This window comes from Ipomoea triloba, chromosome 12 (genome assembly GCF_003576645.1).
Source record: "Ipomoea triloba cultivar NCNSP0323 chromosome 12, ASM357664v1".
NCBI classification, from domain to species: Eukaryota; Viridiplantae; Streptophyta; class Magnoliopsida; order Solanales; family Convolvulaceae; genus Ipomoea; species Ipomoea triloba.
Window position 1 is genome coordinate 23,364,187 of NC_044927.1, and position 22,445 is coordinate 23,386,631.

General features: G+C 41.1%; 3 protein-coding genes across 3 annotated transcripts; all 3 read left to right on the top strand.

Annotated features, from left to right (window-relative positions):
• The first annotated feature begins 653 nt into the window (after positions 1-653).
• LOC115999547 (proline-rich protein LAS17-like) lies at positions 654-2,507 on the top strand. Its single transcript, XM_031239389.1, has one exon. The coding sequence runs from the start codon at positions 654-656 to the stop codon at positions 2,505-2,507; it is 1,854 nt and encodes a 617-aa protein (XP_031095249.1).
• Positions 2,508-5,856: 3,349 nt separating this feature from the next.
• Positions 5,857-8,984, top strand: LOC115998211 (WD repeat-containing protein VIP3). Its single transcript, XM_031237709.1, has 2 exons — positions 5,857-6,293; positions 7,949-8,984. Exons 1-2 carry the CDS (start codon positions 5,955-5,957, stop codon positions 8,579-8,581), a joined length of 972 nt encoding a protein of 323 aa, XP_031093569.1. The 5' UTR covers positions 5,857-5,954; the 3' UTR covers positions 8,582-8,984.
• A 3,513-nt stretch (positions 8,985-12,497) lies between these two features.
• On the top strand, positions 12,498-16,859 carry LOC115998970 (protein PLASTID MOVEMENT IMPAIRED 1-RELATED 1-like). Its single transcript, XM_031238652.1, has 3 exons — positions 12,498-12,596; positions 12,943-15,228; positions 15,355-16,859. Exons 2-3 carry the CDS (start codon positions 12,956-12,958, stop codon positions 16,520-16,522), a joined length of 3,441 nt encoding a protein of 1,146 aa, XP_031094512.1. The 5' UTR covers positions 12,498-12,596; positions 12,943-12,955; the 3' UTR covers positions 16,523-16,859.
• Positions 16,860-22,445: the final 5,586 nt, after the last annotated feature.

Below are 22,445 nucleotides of genomic sequence, written 5' to 3' on the forward strand. Positions count from 1 at the left end.
GAAAAAGGAAAACGTAAAATATATTACAAAATAAATATTCTCTTAGGATGATTTTACTAACCGAATTAGAGAAAAGAAAACATAAAATAATATTTAAAAAATAAAGAATGAAAACCACATACCATCCCTCTTAAAATCAATTGATAATAAATAAGTATATATTAATCATATTCTTCCATTGTCATTGCGCCATGTCACAAATCGAGTCCCAACTTAAGCTGACGCCCAACATACTCTCTATGAATAACAATAGAGCATCAATATAGCATTAGTCCATTAGTCTTTTTTTTTTTTTTGTGCTACTGACTTTGTTACAATGTAGTATCTGTAACTACTCAATCTATTGAAGCACAAAGAGATAACAACCCCTCTACTTAGGCTCGAATCTACCCCTTCCACAGAGATAACAACCCCTCCACTTAGGCTCGAATCTATCCCTTCCACATGGGTGTCATTGGGTGCCACTAGACCTTTGTGGTTGGATAAAAAATGGAAGTAAATGCAGTAGTAATTTATAGGTTTGGATATTTAAACGCGACCATTATCTTACTCATCAACCATAATCATTAGGGCCACGCTCGCTCCCAGCAAGCTTTTAAGGCATCTCTCACTTTGCCACCGCTAAGCCTAAAAGCCACATTAAAGATATCTCCATGGAACATGATGGAGACTCCCCGCCTTACTGGACCCAACCCCCCACCTCGCCCTTCCGCCAACGCCGCCGTCAACCACCGTCTCCTATCATCAATCCGGTGGTGCTTATCCTACTCGTTCCCATCCTTGCTATCCTCGTTATATTCTTTCTAGTCCCTCCCTTTCTTTCGCATACGACGCATTTTCTTAGGCCCGGTTCCGTTAAGAAGAGCTGGGATTCACTAAACATATTGCTGGTAGTTTTTGCTATTCTTTGTGGTGTTTTTGCACGGAGGAACGACGACGTTTCAGCCGCCGACAGCGCAGGCGTTGAGCGGGATGTTCCGAGAGTTTCTGCGGTTGAATATTCTGGTCGGAAAGTGTATGATTCCGGTCAAACCGGGGTGCCGGAAACTGGCAATAGCCGGCTACGGAGGAGCAGTAGTTCGTATCCGGATCTGAGGCAAGTGCAGGGGTGGGAAACCGGCGAGAATCGGTACCGGTTTTTTGATGATTTTGAAGTGAATTTGTATCGATCGGCGGCGGCGGAGTACGATCGCCACCGTCAACGCCGGAGTGAAGTGGAGAGAGAGGAGACTGGTATTAAAGTGATCCCTGTGGATACGGTTGAAATTCGCAGTTCTCCTCTTCCGCCTGCCTCGCCGTCGCCACCGCCTCCACCTCCGCCGCCACCGCCAAGGACGAGGTTGAAACGGAGAAGATCCCTGCATATTGTTCCGCGGAAGGAAAAAGTTGAAAAGCAGAGTAATGAAAGAGCAGAGGAGTTTGTTGAAAGCCGGCCCCCTGCTCCTCCTCTTCCCACGCCACCGGCACCGCCACCTCCACCTCCGCCGCCGCCGTCCACCGTGGCAATGCCAATCCCGATAAGATCAGAGGAAAATATACGGAAACTTCATAGAAAAAAGAGCGGCGCGACGAAGGAAATAGCAACCGCTATAGCTTCTCTATACAACCAGACGAAAAGGAAAAAGAGAACAAAAACAAAAAGCATCTACGAGAGCGCTTCTGATGACTCTCCGCCGTCGAGTTCACCTATACCGCCACAAACGCCTCCTCCACCACCACCTCCGCCTCCTCCGCCGTCCAAGGTTTTTCAGAACCTATTCAAAAAGAGCAGCAAAAGTAAACGCGTGCATTCTGTTTCTTCAATAGCTGTTCCCTCGCCACCTCCTCCTCCTCCACCGCCTCCACCAAAATCAATTTTCAATAATTTATTCAAAACAGGAAGCATAAGCAAGCGTTTTAGCCATTCATCATCAACTCCTCCACCACCTCCTCCCCCGCCTCCGCCTTCTTCAATTCTCAATTCTATATTAAAAACTGGAAACAACAAAAGCAGGCGATTCAAATCAGTAAACTCAACTTCAACTTCAACTTCATCTCCTCCTCCCCCACCTCCTCCACCACCATCAACACAAGCATTATCAAGTCGCAAAACTTCATCTGAACCACTACATCGCCCTTCATCCGCCGCCAGAAAACCGCCAATCTCGTCGAGAACTACAAGGAACTACTACGACGAGAATTTGAATAGCGGCGCGCAATCGCCATTAATACCGAAGCCTCCGCCGCTGCCGCCGTTTAGAATGCCGGAAAACAAATTCGTGGCTCGCGGAGACTTCGTTCGAATCCGGAGCAACCACAGCTCCCGGTGTAGCTCACCGGAGATCGAAGACGTCGATGTAATGTCAGTGAAATCGGAGCAGACCGACGGTGAGGATGCAATCGGACCGCCGGTTTATTGCCCTAGTCCGGACGTTAACTCGAAAGCGGATAAATTCATCGCCCGGCTCAGGGACGAGTGGCGGTTGGAGAAAATGAATTCGTTGCGGGAAAAGCGAAAGTTGGTGTGAGTTGTAGACTGGTAGGCCAAATGATAAAAGAGCCTTCAACCGTCTTTTCCTGTTTGGGCCAGGGCCCATCACCTAAATATCAAACATAGATTCCTTTTTATTTTTCACTTTTTTTGGGGGTTTAATTTAGATTGGCTCCAATTGTGTTGTTTTTAGTTCTCAATTGGGGCCTTGAAATCATATAGTCAAGTTTGGAGTGTTTTTTTGAAGGAAATATGATTGTGTATATGCTAGGGCTTTGATTATGTTTTTGTTCACTTTTTGAGAGACTTCTTTATTTGTTGATATGATGAGCTTGGGATTCAATGTTAAGTTTTGTTTATGATGGTGAATTATCAAGAATTGGTAAAGCTTAATTGCATTTTTTCTTTATAATTAAGAAGCTAGAGGCATTTTGTAAGAGCATCTCTGGCCTAATTTACATCAAAATATCAAAAAATTATACTAAATGACACATCAAAATGAATATTTTTCATATATTATCGTATCAAATTTTATTCACTTTCAATCCATTACACCAAATTTGGTGTATGATGGACAATTTTAATACGTCCTTGCAAGTGCATGAATCACTGTAGTAATAGTGTGCAAAAGCAACGGTTGAACCCACAAGGAATTAATACAATGCAATTTATAAAGACTTGAAAATAATTGACTTAATAATTTAAAGTTCTCAAGACCAATCAACAATCAAAATGGATTAAACTGAATGAAAAAGCAGGTAGAAAACAGGGCAGGAAAAACAATTGAATAACTACGAAATGAAATAGCAGCTAACAAAAGAATAAAGACTATGAACATGAATCAATTTCTACTACTAATTTTGCAAATTAGTTCTATTTTGCCAATCAATTAAGGGTTCATTCTTTTCTGCAATGAAGCTTCCATTTTCATCACTAATCACACTATCAAATCACATTTTGCATAGCCTTTGTCAATTGTCGTGTCAACATTATTGAGTTTTAAAAGCTCCTCTTGATGTTTAACCCATTTTACTCGCTTGTGGTTGGTGTCTTGATGTCCATCAGTGGCTACGGATGATGTCTCTCTCCAATCATGCACGAAGTTTTTGGCGTTGGCAAGCTCTAGTTGTGCTAGCCTTTTTCGTTTCTTTACTTCTAGATTTCTCAGCAACTCATACCAGTGTGCAAGTCTATTTAAGTGAAATTGGGGTAAAGATTTGATTGAACCACAAATGAAAGAAAGTTATTGCCATATTTTGTAGTTGAAAGCTCATGATATTCCAACATTATTTTGCATAGAAGCAATCTACAAAGTACAGACAAATGCCAAGCTTATTCTTTTTCTTGTTCACAAATAGGGTATTTGTCATCACACATTACTTTTCTAAGTCTCAAAAGGTCTTTGATTGGGAGGCAGTTAGCACACACCTACCAAAAGAATATTTTGACTTTGGGAGAAATCTTTAATTGCCAAATCAATGGCCATTTCTGTCTATCCTCCTCTCTTAATTCACCATTCATGATTTTATAGCAACTCTTAAATGAAAAATTGTCATCTTCTTCGGGAGCCCAAATCAGTCTGTCTTGATCATGTTGTCACTTGTCTAACCAAGGGGACCTTTAGAATAAGGTTAACATCTTTAGGGTTAAAGATGGGTCTTATGGTCTCTTCATTAATGGATACGAAAATAAAGTCACTTTAGGGTTGTCTTTGTCTGGAAGCCAGTTGTCTCCCCAAATTTGAATGAGATATCCTTTGCTCACTCTCCATCTACTATGGTTCTCGATAATCTCATGTGTTTCTAGTAAGCTGCTTTAGATAAATGATGGATTCGAGCCTTTGCGAGCCTCCAAAAAGGTTGAGTTTGGGAAGTATTTGTAAATCCTAGCCATCAATGAATTTGGGTTTCTAATTAATCTCTAAGACTGTTTACATAACATGGTTAATCCTATGTTTTCAATTCAGATGCACAACATAAACTCAAATCCGAAACTCACGCATATCCTTAAAGCAAAACTATAATCTAGAAAGATTTTTTACTTGTTTAGCCTTAGATTTGAGAATTCTACCCTTTCTTTGCTACAAAATTGCAGAACATGCATGATGCATCTGAATGACTAAATTGCACACAACAACATAAATGGTAATACAGTAATGAATTTTATACTAGTAAGTCAGGAAAAAAGTAAACAATAGCTATACATTGCAGGAAAAAAGTGCATCGTTCTCCCACCCTAAGCTCGTCATTACCTAAGTGAAGAAAGTGAAGTTGTGATCGTATTACCAAGATCGGCCTCTTGAGGGGTATTAGAGCTGTGAAGAAAGTGAATAAGAAAAGTAGCGATTGGGGGAGTTTGATATAATGTGAAGAAGAAAGTGAAGAAGAAAAGGGAGGAATAAAGAAGAAAAGTTGTTACAGGAATCGATTAGCTTTGTTACTGTTCACCTGTGTGTGTTTTCAAATCAAAGAATAGCTTTTAGGTGTGTTTCTGATATCTTAAAAAATGAAGAAGTATTCTCAGTTTTCAAAATTGGAAAACAAGAAGTAAAAGCGTTTGGGTGTTTTCAATTTTCAAATTTGATTTTTTTTTTTGAGAATTTCCTGTTAGTAAAAGCCCTCTAAGGTTTCTAAATCCAAGATCCCCCAATTCTTTGGAACACATTACTATTTCCAAAATTTTTAATGAATCCTCGTGCTTTCGATCTCACCACTTTTCCCTCAATTTGCATTCATGACCACCTCATCTCTCTAATAAGATTTTTTTGAAGAAGGAAGACCCTCGTTGTATATGAGGAAATGCTCTCTCGAAACAGCTGAAGCATGGGCATTTTAAAGGGCATCCAATTAGCTAAGTTGATTGACAACAAACAAACTTGCTTTGAGAGCGATTTGATCACAATTGTGAATGCAATCAATCATAATAGGGGCCTAAACAACGTGGTGGATAACATTCTACATGCATGTAAAAGGGAGTTGCAGAGCATTGGTGCTTGGCATCTATCGTTTGTAGCAAGGGACAAGAATAGAGTTGCAGATTTCCTAGCCAGATCGCTAGCTGCATGCCATCGCATGGTCATCCATGACCAACCCGCCAAGAGTATATTACAAATCGTGGAAGATGATTAACAAGGTTTTCCTGTATAACGCCAATTAATTAGATAACTGCTCTTTGTATGGGGTGTTCCCCTTCCTAAATGATCCAAAAAAATTAGCATGAATAACACTCTTAACAATATTTCCATCCCAGTCATAGAAAGAAATTTGATCATTATTCTTTAAAAAAAAATGAAGTATCTTAAAAAAATAATAATAAGTTATGAAGATTGAAGACTATGGACCCCCAATTCCCAAACCGACAACATATGGCCCAAGAAGTAGGGGTAAAATTTCTTACTTTCTCTCAATAAGCATCAAAACATCATAGCTTCATCAAGCATTTGCATCTTTCCTGCTAGGGTTTAAGCTTAGTTAACCAAATCGCCATGAAATTAGCCTCGCTCGATAGCATCCAGAACGCCCACGACGACTCCATATGGACGGCGTCGTGGGTCTGCCCCGGCGACGGAGCTCCATCGCTCCTCCTCACCGGGGGCCTCGACGAGACTGTGCGCCTCTGGGACCCGGAGAAGCTCACTTCTTTGCGAACCAACACTGGCCATTGCCTCGGCGTCGTTTCCGTGGCCTCCCACCCCACCCGCCGGATCGCCGCTTCCGCTTCCATGGATAGCTACATTCGCGTCTTCGACGTTGATTCTAACCGAACCATTGCCACCCTCGAAGCTCCTCCCTCCGAAGTCTGGCAATTATCATTCAATCCACAGGTATGAAAGATAGATTGTTACTTTTCTGAATTCTCTCTGTATCTATATATGTTTATATAGTAGGCGACCTCAGTTGATAGGGTAGGACTTGAGCTTAGCTGTTGCTTTCAGTACGAAATTTGTAATGCAGATATGATATTCGTTAAAAAGTTTGGTTACATTTAGAAATTCGAATAGAAAAATCTACAGTTCTCTGATATTCTTGGTTTTATGTAAAGATGTAGTATTATTTATGATACTAGCTAGGTTGATTGATTGGATGTTTTAAGTAATGCGATGATAGATATCTTAGTGAACTTGTAATTCGATGGCTTCTGTACTAATGTACTTACCAAAGCTGGGCAATATAACCCGTTGGATTTTCTGATACTGGCTAGGAATAAGTGACCCTTGAAATAGAGATAGAATAGTGGTTACGAATCCTCGGTCAATAGGTCCAAGGTTCACAAGCACAGACTTGGCTACTCCTGGCTGGGCAGCAGAATTTAGAGCTTTAGCCTTTCCCCGCTCCAGCTGAGCTGGGCGCCGGGGCCCTGGATGCGCTAGCGATTGGCACTAGGGTTCCTAATAGGGAACTCTCATTCCCACTGGGATGGGAAACAAAACGGAATGTACCTGATTTTCCCCTTTCTTGTATTGTGAAGTCTAGATTCTCATTCTCATTATCTAAAGTTATATCCTTTCTACTTTTTTGGGAGCAGCTATCAGTCTTCAAGGGCGCGTGAGAGGCCAACTATCAGAGCGAGAATTTCATTTCAGATTACATTGTTAGTGGATTTCAAGAAACCATTTTGATTCAACCCAAATCTTTTAACCATCTGAAGAATACTATTTTCCATCAGTTTTTACATTAGAAGAGAGATAAAATCATTTTTAAGAAATAAGAACCTGAATTGGGGATTATTTGACTAAAATCTCTTAGAAAAATGTTTTATATCCATAAGATTTTACTGAAAAGGAGTAAAAGGAAAGAGTGACGGTAAGCTGTTGTAAGAGTGCAAGTGAGAGCATTGTAAGAGGGAGAGAGAATAGTGGGAGTATCATGTCTGAGGATGGCATTACAGCTTAAAGCAGACAGGGTAGGGTCTTACAAGTTACAACTCAAGGCTAAAAAAGGAAGGAAAGAAAAACAGCATAGAGATTGACTTGAGTTCAGTTGAGGCTGTCCCAAGTTTATGTAGCTTGCAAGGCTGCTGAACTCTTCTGCACCATTAGCTTAGATAGGTCCAAACAATTTTCATGTGTTCCTTTACTTTGATAACATGTTAATGTTTCTCCAGAAATTAATAGGAATGGGAATACCGCACAGAGATTTAGGAAAGCTGAAAGCGTCTGGATATTACTACTGCGTAGTTTTTTCGCACTAGATTAATTAGTTTCCCAGATTACTCACCATAGGGTGATAGGGAAAAGATATGGAATTGGAGTTGGCTATATTGTGGTCATTAAATTGTAAAAACATGTTCTTCATAAGTCTATAATTCTGTTGAACCTGGTATGAATTCTAACTTCTGAGTGTGTGGTTTGATGTGTGTCTGGTATATGGTCCTATATTTCTTTATTTGATTGTTTATACTTCAGGATTTGTCTATTATATACTGATAATTGAGTGTTTATGCCATCACAATTGACCCCCTTTTCTGCCTTGATCTCAGGGGACCACTCTGGCTGCAGCTGGAGGTGGTAGTTTATCAGTCAAATTATGGGAGACTACTCATTGGCAACTAACTTCGGCGTTATCCATTCCTCGTCCAGAAGGTTTGAAGCCTACAGAGAAAAGTAACACAAAGAAATTTGTCCTATCTGTTGCTTGGAGTCCTGATGGGAGACTAATTGCCTGTGGTTCAATGGATGGCACAATCTCTGTTTTTGATGTGATACGTGCCAAATTTTTACATTTCTTGGAAGGTCATTGCATGCCTGTGCGTTCTCTCGTGTTTTCACCTTCTCTTCATGATGCAAGGGTACTCTTCTCTGCCTCAGATGACGGGCACGTTCACATGTATGATGCCGAGGGGAAAGCCTTGATCATGCCTTTGTCTGGCCATTCCAGTTGGGTCCTGAGTGTTGATGTCTCCCCCGATGGGGGTGCTATTGCAACAGGCTCTAGTGATAAGTCGGTTAGGTTGTGGGATCTTAAAATGAGGGCAGCTACACAGATATTAACCAATCACACTGACCAAGTTTGGGCAGTGGCTTTTGGACCGCCTGGAAAAAACGATCCCCGGTCTTGTATGCTTGCTAGTGTGTCCGATGACAAGAGCATAGCATTCTACCAGTACTCTTGATGATAGTGGCACAAGGAGCCTCTGCTTGGATTACTTCTTCAAGATTGTACCACCCTACCTGCAAATCTCTTGGCTTTCTCGTGGTTGCCCTCTGACCTTTGCTCTAGGTTTGTCTCTTGAAACTCTAATCTTTTGTACAATCTCGCTATCAATTCTTGAATTCGGTGCCCAGTCACATCGCTTTTGGAGAATGTAGATTCTGCCATACTTGATTTCGTTTCATATTTGTACTGTACTAGGTTTGTCAAGGTTTATGATTATGAACTAATGCACAATTCCAAATGTGACTATTTTAACCTATGGATTATGTATTCACTGTCATGCTTGTCAAAGCTAAATAAGTATCAATAGTTATACCATGGACCCGGGTCCATCTTGTAAGGTGGACCTGTATCCATTTACACATTGAATGTTCATAATTTACCGTGAATATTCAGTATGTAAATTGTGAAGATTCAGATGTGAACATTCAGTATATAAATTGTGAATATTTAGTATGTAAATTGTATATTTTGAGTTCGGATCTACCTTGCCAGGTGAACCCGGTCCATAGAATAATTTGCCAATAAGTATCACGTAACTTATGGATAATCTTGATGGATTATGCATAATTTATATCCTCATGTTTATCAAAGTTGTCAAATATATTGTAAAAATATTCAGTTTTATAACCAATAATATTAGCACATGTTTTTGCTGCTATTTTGGTGGAGACATCAAGTAGGGTAGTTGAATACTGCTGGATGCAAGGTAGTTGAATAGTGTTGGTTTTAAAATGGAAAATTTTCCCCAATGCTAAACTCAAAACTTAAACTTGCTTGTATTCAATTAGAATCAAAATTTAAGAACCCAAACAAGTTTTAGTTTAAGTGTTGTGCCACCCATTTGGTACTCTATTATAATAGAGGAATGAGAATTAAAATAAAAAATGGTGCAAAAGAAAAAATAGAAAAGTAGAAGTCTAAAGGAAGTTGTTGTAGCAGTTGTGGTTGACAATGAGGTTGAAGCAATAGATAAAGAATATTAACCAAAGTTGGTGATGATGGACGGATGAAGAAAATTAACGAAATTTAAAGATACTAAAATAATCGAAAAATCGCCAAAGTTAAAAAAAAATAACGATAATAATACAATATAAGAAAAGTAAAGTTAAAAAATAATGATAATAATACAAATATACAATACAAGAAAAGTAAAAAATGAAAAATGAAAACAATCAGAGTTAAAGCAACACTCATGTATTCACTAATGAATTATTCAAAATTAATTTTCTTTCTTATTAGTGGTTTTTGCTCAGTTTTTTAGATAGGAAAAATTAAATTTTGATTTTTATCTAATGAGAACGGGAGATTTTTAACTAGATTTTTCTCTTGCAAATATAATTTTTGGGTGGAGTGTACTTTTAGGGAAAAAGGGAAAAACTTGTATAGATTATTACGCATGTGTAGCAATCTGGGCGCCCAGAAGGCACATGCATTGCATGTGCCTTTATGGAGCGTAATTCCTTTAGTTTTTTTTTTTTTCTTATTCTTCTCACTTGCTTCTCTCTCCTACATGGCCTGTAAAAAACTCACAAAAATCTACAACTATTGAGGTTGGTAATTTTAAGATAAACCCCACGCTTTTTTATAGTGTTAATACAAACATGGACACATGGTGAAACAAACACTTTCAAATTCTTGAATGTGTATTTGATGCAAATGAAAGGAGTACATGATTACAACAGTGTTGATAAAGAAAGTTGATGAAAAGGGAAGAAATAATTGAGGAAATTAAAGGTAGGATGATGAAAGAAGAGGCAAATGAAAAGAAGCAACTTAATGATTTGTTAATTAAGCGTGAAAAACATGTTGGGTCAACACAAGCAAATAATATAATATTTCTTGAAGATCATCAAACTAATTCTCTTGTTATGTTTTAGCCCCACACAACTATTAAACTAATCTCCTGTAATTCACTGTTGATGTTGTTTCGAGAAGATGCAACATTTTTCCACTAACGTTGTACAAATTAATTGATACAAGATACTGAGGTCAATAATATCCATTAAGGTAGTAATTAGATTTAATAACTAATTACTTAATTTGGCTATTTTGGCATTAAGATAATTACACCATTAAGGAAATGATTTAGTTTGACCATATATAAATTACGAAATGTAGGCTATTTAAGTAATATAGTTGCATAGGTCAAAGTCAATCGCAGATAAAACGTCTAGTTCTTGGGCAACTACTATACTGGATTTGTTTGATCCACTTCCATTTTTGCTATAAAGACAAAAAATAAGTCACATTGATAACCTTGTAGGTGCAAATATATATTAAACGAATTTTGAGTATCCTGTGGTAGTGTCAAATGAATTTAAATCGTACGGGTTTAGATAATTTTGAATGCATTCAGATTCAATAAAAGTTAAACACTCACCCACTTTACCCATTGCCATGACATAATCGACGACATGAGTGATTAAGAAGTTGAAAATATCTTGATGCGATTTATTGTTCCTGTGTAGTTTGCGAATTATTACCTATGAACAAGCTTACCTAGTATATACTTGATAGGGAAATACGCAAATGTTCTAGGAATTGTACTCGACAATCATATGGGGAACCCTAACCAGTCGTATCCACCCCGAAATGACATAGAACCTTTGGACCTCTCGACCTCATGTGATCGGGGATGTTATCACATCACTGCCAATTCATATCTTATCGTTACGGATCGAGCGAAAAACCACATCAAATCACCAGTATAGGATGTCAGCTCCTTACCTGACATGAGGAAAATAGCTACTGAATCTCTATATATTGTACGTGACAAACAATTATCCAATAGTTATTACAAAATACAAATATATGAGACTAAATATTTGATATGGTTGAATTAGCTATATCAATACTTTCAAACAGTGACGATTAATTTTTCTCTATCACCCAAAAAAAAAGTTGAAAACATAATCCATGTAATAATATGAAACATAAATAGGCTCTAATACTGCGCCTAGCTAAAAGACATTATTGGCTTCAGTTTACAAGCTGGACATGATATGATCCAGCACAGCCATGCTAGCACAGCATAATGCTTAACAAACAATAATCTTGCTCAACAACATGTATATACAATGATTGCTTCCTTTCCATTCCAAGCTACTAAACAATCCTGCATATAATCCTACTTAGGATTAAAAGCGTTATTTGTATCATCTAATATGATTACCATAAATTATACTCCCTCCGTCCCAAATTGCATGTCCCATTTGCTTTTTGCACGCTTTTTAAGAAATTAAAGTAAATGTGATGTGATTTCCAATTATGCCCCCAACTTTTTCACTTTTGAAAATAAAAGCAAAAGTCATAAGGGTAAATTGAGAAAAGTAGAATGATGGTGATATTTAATTTTGGAAAGAGGACAACATTTTGGGACACACTAAAAAGGAAAGTAAGACAGGTAAAATAGGACAGAGGGAGTACTATATTCCATATATACTTTGTTTATTCATAAATTCACTGATATTATTACCAATAAATATACGGATTCACAATACCGTCCAGTCAATTAACAAGTAAAGGATTCAAGAATTTTGTTATATTTTGGTTTGATGGCATCTCTAATAAAGATTGGATTAGGTTAATTGTGAATTATTTAATTAAGTATAAAAGCAAGCATTAAGGACGTGAAACGTGGGGGTTTAGGCCCATAAGCTTTTTCCAAAAGTTAAACCTTTTTCCATGGAAAAGACAAATTACATATTTTGTCTTCATTAAACCTGCGATTCCAGTATGCAATAATCGCAAATTACACAAAATGTAGTGTACGAAACATAATTTCCATAGAAATGGAGGGGCCACCGTGCAAAAAAGAAACTTGGAGTTTCGTCCATTTTCGATTTAAAGTTTAAACTTTGAACTCAAACGATAGAGAGAGAGAGGAGAGAGAGGAGAGAGGAGAGAGGAGAGAGGAGAGAGATCAAACATTACAGAATCAAAGCAGAGCGTTCAGAGAGAGCGGCTTTGATGTAAGTATTCATTGTATGCTCATTCTTCTTCTTCGTATGTTTTCCTTCAATTCATTATATGTGTGTGTGTGTGTTTAATACGATTCTTTTCCTTAAACAGATTTTTTTGTTGTTGCTTATACTACTCTGTAATATGTTTGCGATAAAACCTATGAATTAATTATGTGTTTCTGTTTTGAACTTAAAAACTAATAGTTTTCCACTGTTAAACCCTTCCAATTCTAGCTTCTTCTTCTTCTTCTTCTTCTTTTTTTGAATTTTAAATTTGCTTTTTGAATTACGTTATCCTGATTTATGTGTGATTTGGAGCAGTAGGTAATTTGAATGTTTTGTAAATTTTGTGTAGTTTTAGTTGGAGGATGTCGTCAAAACTTGAATCTAGGAAGAAAATTGGTCAAAATCCAGGAACTGGGAAGTTATTAAATGATATTGAATCTATCAGTAAGGCTTTATCTCTTGATAAAGCCCAGCCGAGAAGATTAATGTCTACAGTGAGCAGTCGGTCCAAGTCTGTTGGGAAAACTCATTTACCAGACTCAAAATCGAAAGCTAAGGGTGCTAACAAGGATTTGCTAGAGGACGGTAAGAAGTCAATTTGGAGTTGGAAGGGCTTTAAGGCATTGACTCATGTTAAAAGTCGAACTTTCAATTGTTGTTTCTCGCTCCACGTCCACTGTGTTGAAGGGTTGCCAGTGTCGTTTGATGACCTTAGCCTTGTAGTGCATTGGAAGAGGCGGGATGGGGAGTTGACGACTCGCGCAGTTAGGGTTGTTCAAGGGGTAGCAGAGTTTGAAGAGCAGTTGACTTATTCGTGTTCTGTTCATGGTAGTGGAAATGGTCCGCACCATTCTGCTAAATATGAGGCAAAGCATTTCTTGTTGTATGTTTCAATTTGTGGTACTCCTGAAATAGACTTAGGCAAGCATCGGGTGGATCTCACCAGGTTGCTTCCGCTTACATTAGAGGAATTGGAAGACGAGAAGAGCACTGGCAGGTGGACTACTAGTTACAGGTTATCAGGGAAGGCGAAGGGTGCGACTATAAATGTCAGTTTTGGGTATTATGTAATTGGGAACAATTCCACAGTGCTCCCTGCCAGCAAGGATGTTCATGCACTACAGAACTTGAGGAAGAGTGGTCCGAGTGGAAGTGTGGCTTTATTCACCGAGTCTGAGCAAACCACAGCAAGGCGTGCTGGAAGCCTTCCTGCAAGTTCTTCTGCTTCAAGCTGGTCTGTAGAAGACATAAAGGAACTTCATGAGGTTTTGCCAGTGCCAATGTCAGAACTATCTGAGTCAGTGAATGTGCTCTATCGGAAACTTGAGGAAGAGAAGTTAGATGCTTCAGTTAATGAGAAACTGGAGATTGATGTTATCTCTAATGCTCCAGAGAGTTTAAAACCAGATTCAAAGCTGTTGCCTGTGACTGCGAATGGAAATGCTGAAAATGAATGTGAAATTAGCAAGTTATCTGCCATGGACCAAGGTTTAGAATTGTCCTCAAAGGAACTAGAGAAACCAGGAATTCAAACCATGGATGCTGCGCATCATTCTGTAGAGGGCTGCTTTGTATCAGACAATGTTGAGGTTTCCACTGAAGTGGAGCCCCAGCTCCAAACCTTGCCCAAGGAAATTGGTTGCAACAAAGATGAACTTCCGGTATGTGATTTAGAATTTGAAGAGAAGGAAAAATGTACCAACGAATTAATTATGGAAGAATTGGACTCTGCATTGGACACTGTCTCAGACTTGGTAAATGAAGAATCAGGTTCTCGAGATGACAGTGAAATTATAAATCAAGATAATTACTTGGGTGTTCAAGCAGATTATAAACCAGTTAAGAAAGGGAAATCCCTCAGCATGGATGATGTAACTCAATCTGTGGCTAGTGACTTTTTTAATATGCTTGGAATAGAGCAAAGTCCGTTTGGCTTTAGTTCTGAAAGTGAGCCAGACTCCCCTAGAGAGCGTCTATTGAGGCAATTTGAGAAGGATGCTCTTGCCACTGGTTGTTCCTTATTTAACTGTGAGATAGATATAGATGATGCAGAATTTGTTGGTGCTGCTCCAAGTGGACCTGATTATGGGAACATTTCTGAGGATTTTGGTTTCTTCTCAGCCACTCAGTCTTCTGAGGTGCTGCCTAAGACAGAAATAGAGGAAGCAAGAAATAAAACAAGGGCCGCTGTGATGGAGGACTTGGAGACAGAAGCTTTGATGCGGGAATGGGGTCTCAATGAAAGGGCATTTCAATATTCTCCTCCTAAAAGCTCAGGTGGGTTTGGCAGTCCAATTAATGTGCCTCCTGAGGATCTTGATATATTGCCTCCTCTTGGAGAAGGCTTAGGTCCCTTTGTTCAGACCAAAGATGGAGGCCTCTTGCGCTCAATGAGTCCTGCACTTTTTAAGCATGCAAAAGGCGGTGGGAAATTGAGTATGCAGGTCTCTAAGCCAGTGGTGGTGCCAGCAGAGATGGGATCTGGTGTCATGGACATACTACAGCATTTGACCTCCATCGGTATTGAAAAGCTCTCAATGCAGGCAAATAAGTTAATGCCATTGGAGGATATAACAGGAAAGACGGTGCAACAAATTGCTTGGGAAGCATCCTCCAGCTTGGAGGGATCTGAGAGGTTTGCTATTTTTGTTTTAACACTAGTAATAGCCATTTCTCTTGTAGAATATGAAACATTTTATTGCAGATATAGACATTTTTTTCTCTTCATTTTCTTACGAAATTACACTTCTGCATATTTCAGGAATAGTAAATCGCACGAGGAATTCACGGTTGGACAAAATATGTCAGGATTTCCAGACGCAGTTAGAGGGAATATGCCTGGATCAAGGTCTTCTGAGTTTGAGCCAAGCTCTATTGGCAATGAACAGGATGCAGAATATCTTTCATTGGGTGATGTTGCTCCTTTGGCAATGGATAAAATTGAAGGCCTTTTAATTGAGGGGTTAAGAATACAGTCCGGCATGTCAAGCGAGGAAGCACCTTCAAACGTAAGCCCACATTCCGGTGGTGAATTGTCAACCTTTGAGGGTATGGTCAGTTTTGGTGGATCCATGGGTCTAGAAGGAGCTGGTGGGATGCACTTGCTGGATATTAAAGACAATGGTGACGATGTAGATGGGTTAATGGGCTTGTCCCTATCACTTGATGAATGGATGAAGTTAGACTCTGGCGACATCTATGAGGATGATGAGATTAGTGAACGTACCTCAAAACTACTTGCTGCCCACCATGCTACTTCCATGGAGGTGGTACGAGGAAGATCAAGAGATAAGAGACGTGGCAAGGGCAGGAAGTGTGGTTTGTTGGGCAACAACTTTACGGTTGCATTGATGGTGCAGCTTCGTGACCCTTTAAGAGACTACGAGCCAGTTGGTAGACCTATGCTTGCCTTGGTTCAGGTGGAGAGAGAATTTGTGCCACCTAAACCTATGATATACAGTTCGGTTTCTGAAATTAGAAGAAGCAACAACGATGAAGAAGATGATGACTCTCAGCCCGTGAAAAAGGAGGAAATAATCGAGGAGCTTAAAGTAGAGAAGATACCTGAAGAGGAAAAAGTCCCTCGGTACAAAATAACTGAAGTGCACGTCGCAGGCCTGAACACCGACCAAGGCAAGAAGAAACTATGGGGCTCCAAAACTCAGCAACAGTCTGGGTCTCGTTGGTTGCTTGCCAATGGAATGGGGAAGAAGAATAAGCACCCGCTTATGAAGTCAAAACCCGGTAATAAAGCAACATTGCCACCTTCAGATCCCGCTACAACCACAGTGCAGCCCGGCGAAACTCTTTGGAGTATCTCCTCTCGCGTTCATGGAACAGGGGCTAAATGGAAGGAGCTGGCGGCTTTGAACCCTCATATTCGGAATCCAAACGTCATTTTCCCAAATGAAACCATCAGATTGAGGTAGCATTTCAGGTTGAATAATTTATGGGAAAGCTAGGTCCAGTGTGCCAGCTTCAAAGGTATAATAAATTTGCAAGAATGAAGGCAACTGCTCAGGAGTAGGCCTTTTTCGTTGGAAAGCAAGAAGGATAAGGTGTTTGTTCTTTCTATCATAGGACAGTTTTTGGTCATTATTTTGTTGGCCTTTCACATGCATTTTGTGTGTGTTTTATATATATTTTTTTTCATGGCAAGAAGAAATGTATTTCTGCTGTTTATTATTATGTAACTTTAATGTCAATACTTGCTATATTTGATTGCATTATTAAAAATCTTCCCAAAAAAAATTCTCCAAAAGCAAATTTGTTGTCAAATTGGATACTACAAAGTACAAACTACCTAGCAGATGGCAAATTTTATTCTGGATCATGCCATGGTTCATATTGCAAGGAAAATTATACTGTGGATCATGTCATGGTTCATATTGGAAGGTGAAATGCTAATATGAAGGTGAAATGTTGATAAATGTTCATTTTTAGTATATTAAATATTTAATTTTAATGTATATGTGGAATTGTGGATCATGCCATGGTTCATATTGCAAGACAAATTATATTGGAAGGTGGAGTACAGATAAATGTTTAAATTGCACTTTTTATCCCTAAACTACATATTACTAAGAAAACGTTAATATAACTTAAAGGAAGAAAAGTAAGCACGGAAAGTTAATAAAATGACGAAAAGTGCAATGATAACTTAGGAACGAAAAGTGAACACAATCAACAATTAGAGACGAATTCTACAATTATCATATAAATTAAGGACAAAAAATACAATTTTTTATTATTTTTAAAATAACGGTCGTTTTCTGATATTCTAAAATTGAATCTTTAGTACACTAAAATAAACTTTCAAATAATGAATCTTCAATTCACTAAAAATGAATATTTAGCATACTAAATTGTAAAATACAAATACGGGATAATGGCTGACAACAGTAAAATTCTCTCCTCCCAACGCTCTGCGGAAGATCAAGATCTTCTGGAGCGTAGCACCAAGAAATCGAAGGTTGATGTTGTTGATCCTTGTTCACATGCGATGGATATCACGGATGCTGCTGTGGCGAATCCAGGGATTGAGTTGGCTGGAGGTCCATCGGATCCCCCAGAGGCTGCCATGGTAGTAGATGTTGATTCCACATCTGATACTCCAGTTGAGCTCGCCTCCGGATCTCACTCTGCATCGTCTGGGACACATGCGGTGGGGGAAATCGAGCCTCAGACTGTTTCGGAAGGGGACCGATCAACGCCTACTTCGGACCAGGGTTTGCCGGTTCCTGCGGCGGTTGCCCAAAATCGTTCATATTTGGAGACAGTGGTCGGTTCTGGATCCAATACTGCTCCTTTTTTGATTGCTAATGCTAGCGATCCTGATGGTCTGGTCGAGGGTGAAGAGGGTGAGGGCGACGAGTTTGTGGATGCGGATGACGATCCGACTTGCCCTGTTATCCGCCTTTCGGCCCAAGAGAAGGCTAGGATCAGGGAACCATGGAGGAAGTCGTTGATCATTAAGGTTATGGGCAGAAGAGTGGGGTATGCCTACTTGCTCAGGAGATTGAATACGATGTGGAAACCGAAATGCCGGATTGAACTCATTGCCCTTGAGAATGATTACTACCTAGTGAAGTTTGGATCGGTGGAGGACCTCGAATTTGCTATGTTCGAGGGTCCGTGGATGGTGCTTGACCATTACCTTATTGTCAAACAATGGGTGCCGAATTTTGACATGGCGGACACGACAGAGAAGGTTTTGGTGTGGGTCAGATTTCCAAATCTACCGGTTGAGTATTACAATCTTCTCACTATGCGCAAGATTGGGAACAAACTTGGACGTACAGTTAGAGTCGACCATACCACAAGTCTGGTTTCGCGGGGAAAGTTTGCCCGAGTGTGTATTGAAATTGATCTCACCAAACCTCTGATCTCAAGATTTACTTTAGAAGATAAAGTGTGGCAGGTGGCTTATGAGGGTATGCATCTTGTTTGCTTTGCATGTGGGATTTATGGCCATCGGAAGGAAACTTGCCCATCGCCTCCATCCCCGAACTCGACTACTGTGCAACCTCCAGTGGAAGTGGAAACGGATCAGGGTGGTGTTGCGGCTTCTAACTCTGGTGGGCGCTCGCAGATTTCTATGTCGAACAGAGGTGGCTCTCCTTATGGCTCCTGGATGATAGTCTCGCGCAAGGATCGCCGTCCGGTGGAGAGACCTGCGGGGCAAGGGAGGCAGGGGGATCGTCAAACCCAAAGGAGTAACTCGGTTGCGTTGCTAACAATGCCTACCGCGACTGGTTCGCGTTATGAGCTACTGGAGTCCGCTAACGATGTAGAAACCCAAGTACAGGAGCAGAGTCCTGATCTCCCGTCCTCTTCTCGGTCCTCTCCGCCGCTGGCGGATAGGGAAACGGTGCCGCGTACTGGACCGACTGCTTTGGCAATGAGTGGATGACCACGTCGCGCAAATGTTGTTGTCAACGAGAAACAAATTGCCAATGAACCCGCGGCGCCTTCGAGGCTAATCAATGCGCAGACTCCTAGTGGGGACAAGAATTCTACACGTTCGGTACCTTGAAGAGCTGCAGAAGAGGACGAACATGTCGTCGTTAGAGGCGAGAATGGGGGGACAGTGATCGAGACGACTCGAGTTCATACAGGGGAAACCAGCTCCGCAGTTTCGCCGGGCGATGACCACCATTCACATGAACATCACGGGGATCCGCCAGATGATTTGGATCACGAAGGGGATGTGGTCATGGAAATTGAAAATGACAACAGGGATACTCACAGGGCGGAGGCTGTTCCCTCGGCCTCTGCTTGAGTTTTGCTTTTTGTGTTTTTCTTTCTCTGTTTTTGTGTTTTCCTTCCCTTTGCTTGGTTTTCCATGAAGTGCATAGTTTGGAATTGTCAAGGCGCGTGTGGTCGTGACTTCCACCGCGTCCTTAAAAACTTGCTCCAAACCCATAAGCCCGCTCTCCTCAGCCTTGTCGAACCGAAAGTCTCGGGATCCCATGCTGATGCTATTTGTAATCGGATGGGGTTCTCTGACTGGGTTCGGGTAGAGGCGGTGGGTTTTAGTGGGGGTATTTGGGTTTTCTGGAATGCGGGCATTCACGTTGAGGTCCTTTTCACTCATCCTCAATTTATTCTTCTGTAGGTTAGGGAGTTTCCTCAAGCTTGTTGGTATTGTGCGATTGTTTATGGAAGTCCCACACACCATCTCCGCCGCAGGCTGTGGGCTGAACTTGCGATGGGTAAGAGAGGGATTCAAGGCCCGCTGTTAGTGGCGGGTGATTTCAACTCGGTTATCTCACAAGACGAAACTTCAAATTATTCGGCTTTCTCGGTTCAACGAAGCTCGGAGTTTGCTGGGTGGATTAGTGACGAGGGGCTTATTGACATGGGCTTCAGTGGTCCAAAACTCACCTGGGTAAGAACTGACCAGTGGGGATATGTTAAAGGGGCCAGATTAGATCGGGCTCTCTGTAATACCTCATGGCGCCATAGTTTTCCCGATGCAACAGTTATGCACCTTCCTAGACTGTCGTCGGATCACTCCCCCCTTCTTGTTCAGACCGATGCTCGGAGTTTGCCTCGAACTGAGGTTCCTTTTCGGTTCCAAGCAGCCTGGTTAACCGATCGGCGCTGGGCGGAGGTGGTGATGCGTTCGTGGCACCAAAATCACTCGTTTACGGAAAATATTAGACAAGTAACGGCTGCCCTATCTTCTTGGAATACAGATGTTTTTGGCAACATTAATCGTCGCAAGCGGGTGATCATGGCACGATTAGGAGGAGTGCAACGCAGGCTTTCTCAACACCACCACGGAGGCCTTGTGAAGTTGGAGAAGGCTCTCATTGCAGAATACCAGGAAATTCTCACTCAAGAAGAGCTTTTGTGGTATCAGCGTTCTCGTGAGGAATGGATCATTTCAGGAGATCGAAACACGAAATACTATCATACGGCTGCGACAATCCGAAAGTCTCGTAATATGATACTCAGTCTGAAGGATGTCAATGGCGACTGGATTTCGGACACTTTTTCTCTCAAAGAACATGTCACTCACTACTACACTTCTTTGTATTCTGCTGGCTCTGAAGCCGGTTTCACCGATACCTTGGAAGGGGCCTTTCCAAGTGTTCCACAGGATGGCTGGAGGTCTTTTAACATGGGCATCACAAAGGAGGAAGTGCGGAGTGCCCTGTTCGATATGGCCCCGTGGAAAGCTCCGGGTCCAAACGGCTTACATGCAGCTTTCTATCAGCAAACGTGGGATTCGGTTGGCGACAGTCTATATGGTTTTGTTAAGAATGCTATTGATACAGGGGCGTTGTTGGATGGTGTCAACGACACCATCATTGCCCTTATACCAAAGGTTGGGTCCCCGGAGACTATTAAACAATTCTGCCCTATTAGTCTGTGCAACGTGAGCTACAAAGTGATAACCAAGACTATAACGAACAGACTGAAACGTATCCTCCCGAAACTGGTCGCTCCTTACCAGAGTTCTTTCGTTCATGGGCGCCAAATCTCAGACAATGTGTTGGTATACCAAGAGGTGATGCATACTATGCGTATTAAGCGCGGTATGTCCTGTTTCATGGCAATTAAGCTCGACTTTGAAAAAGCTTATGACCGGCTCTCTTGGGACTTTATTGAGTCCATACTAACGGATGTCGGATTCAGCCACTCATGGATAAGGATTATTATGAATTGTATTCGGTCTCCACGGTTATCAGTGAACTGGAACGGCGAGAGGTTACCGCAATTCTGCCCTCAGAGGGGTGTCCGCCAAGGCGATCCTATGTCTCCAGCTATTTTCGTTCTTGCCCTCGAAAAACTTAGCCAGATGATCGTACATCGTGTGCACTTGGGGGAGTGGAAAGGAATCCAGTTAGCTCCTGATTGCCCAGCGCTATCACATCTCTGCTTTGCTGATGATGTGGTTTTGTTTGCTGAAGTCTCGATCGTGCAAGACGAGATTATTCGTGATTGTCTTTCCCGCTTCTGTGCTGCTTCGGGACAGACAATCAGTTATGCCAAGTCTCAGATCTTTTTTTCTAAGAATACGGATTCTACTCTAGCCATGGAAGTTTCGACTAAGCTCGGCATCGAAAGAACTGACAATCTTGGTCGGTATCTTGGGGTACCCTCTATTCACGGGCGTGTCACTTGCAAATCCTATACTGCTCTTTTGGATAGAGTTCATCAGCGGCTAGATGGGTGGCGAGCAAAAACTCTTTCTATAGCGGGAAGAGTCACTCTGGCGAACTCTGTGTTAAATGCAATCCCGTCGTATTCCATGCAAACTACGGTGCTCCCTAAGGGCATCTGCCAGTCGATAGAACAACAAATGCGCCGTTTCATTTGGGGCAATATCACTACGGAGAATTCCACTCACCACCAGCACCTTGTCAAATGGGATACGGTTGCCAGACCGAAGCGGTGTGGTGGTCTTGGTATTCGTAGGCTTCAAGAGCTAAATCTTGCATACATGGTAAAATTAGGGTGGCGTTTGAACCATGAACACAACTCTCTTTGGGCTCAAATTTTAATGTGCAAATATAAGAATGGTCGCTCTACGTCTGTCTCCACTGCTTGGAGGGGCATAACTGCCGCCACTCCTTTCCTAGAAGCGGGTATGGTTCGATCAGTCCGTAATGGGAAAATTACGCGGTTTTGGTTGGATAAATGGATTGTGCCTTATCCGCTTCATCAGTTATTGAACACCCCGCTTAGTCTACCGGTCCTTTACGCCAAAGTTGAGGACTATTGGGGGGAAGGCACAGGGTGGAAATGGGACCTCCTCCGAGATCTGCTACCTCTGGATATTTTGCAGAAACTGGCAGCTTACGCCGTGACACTGGACCCTGATGCGGAGGACGGGTTTGG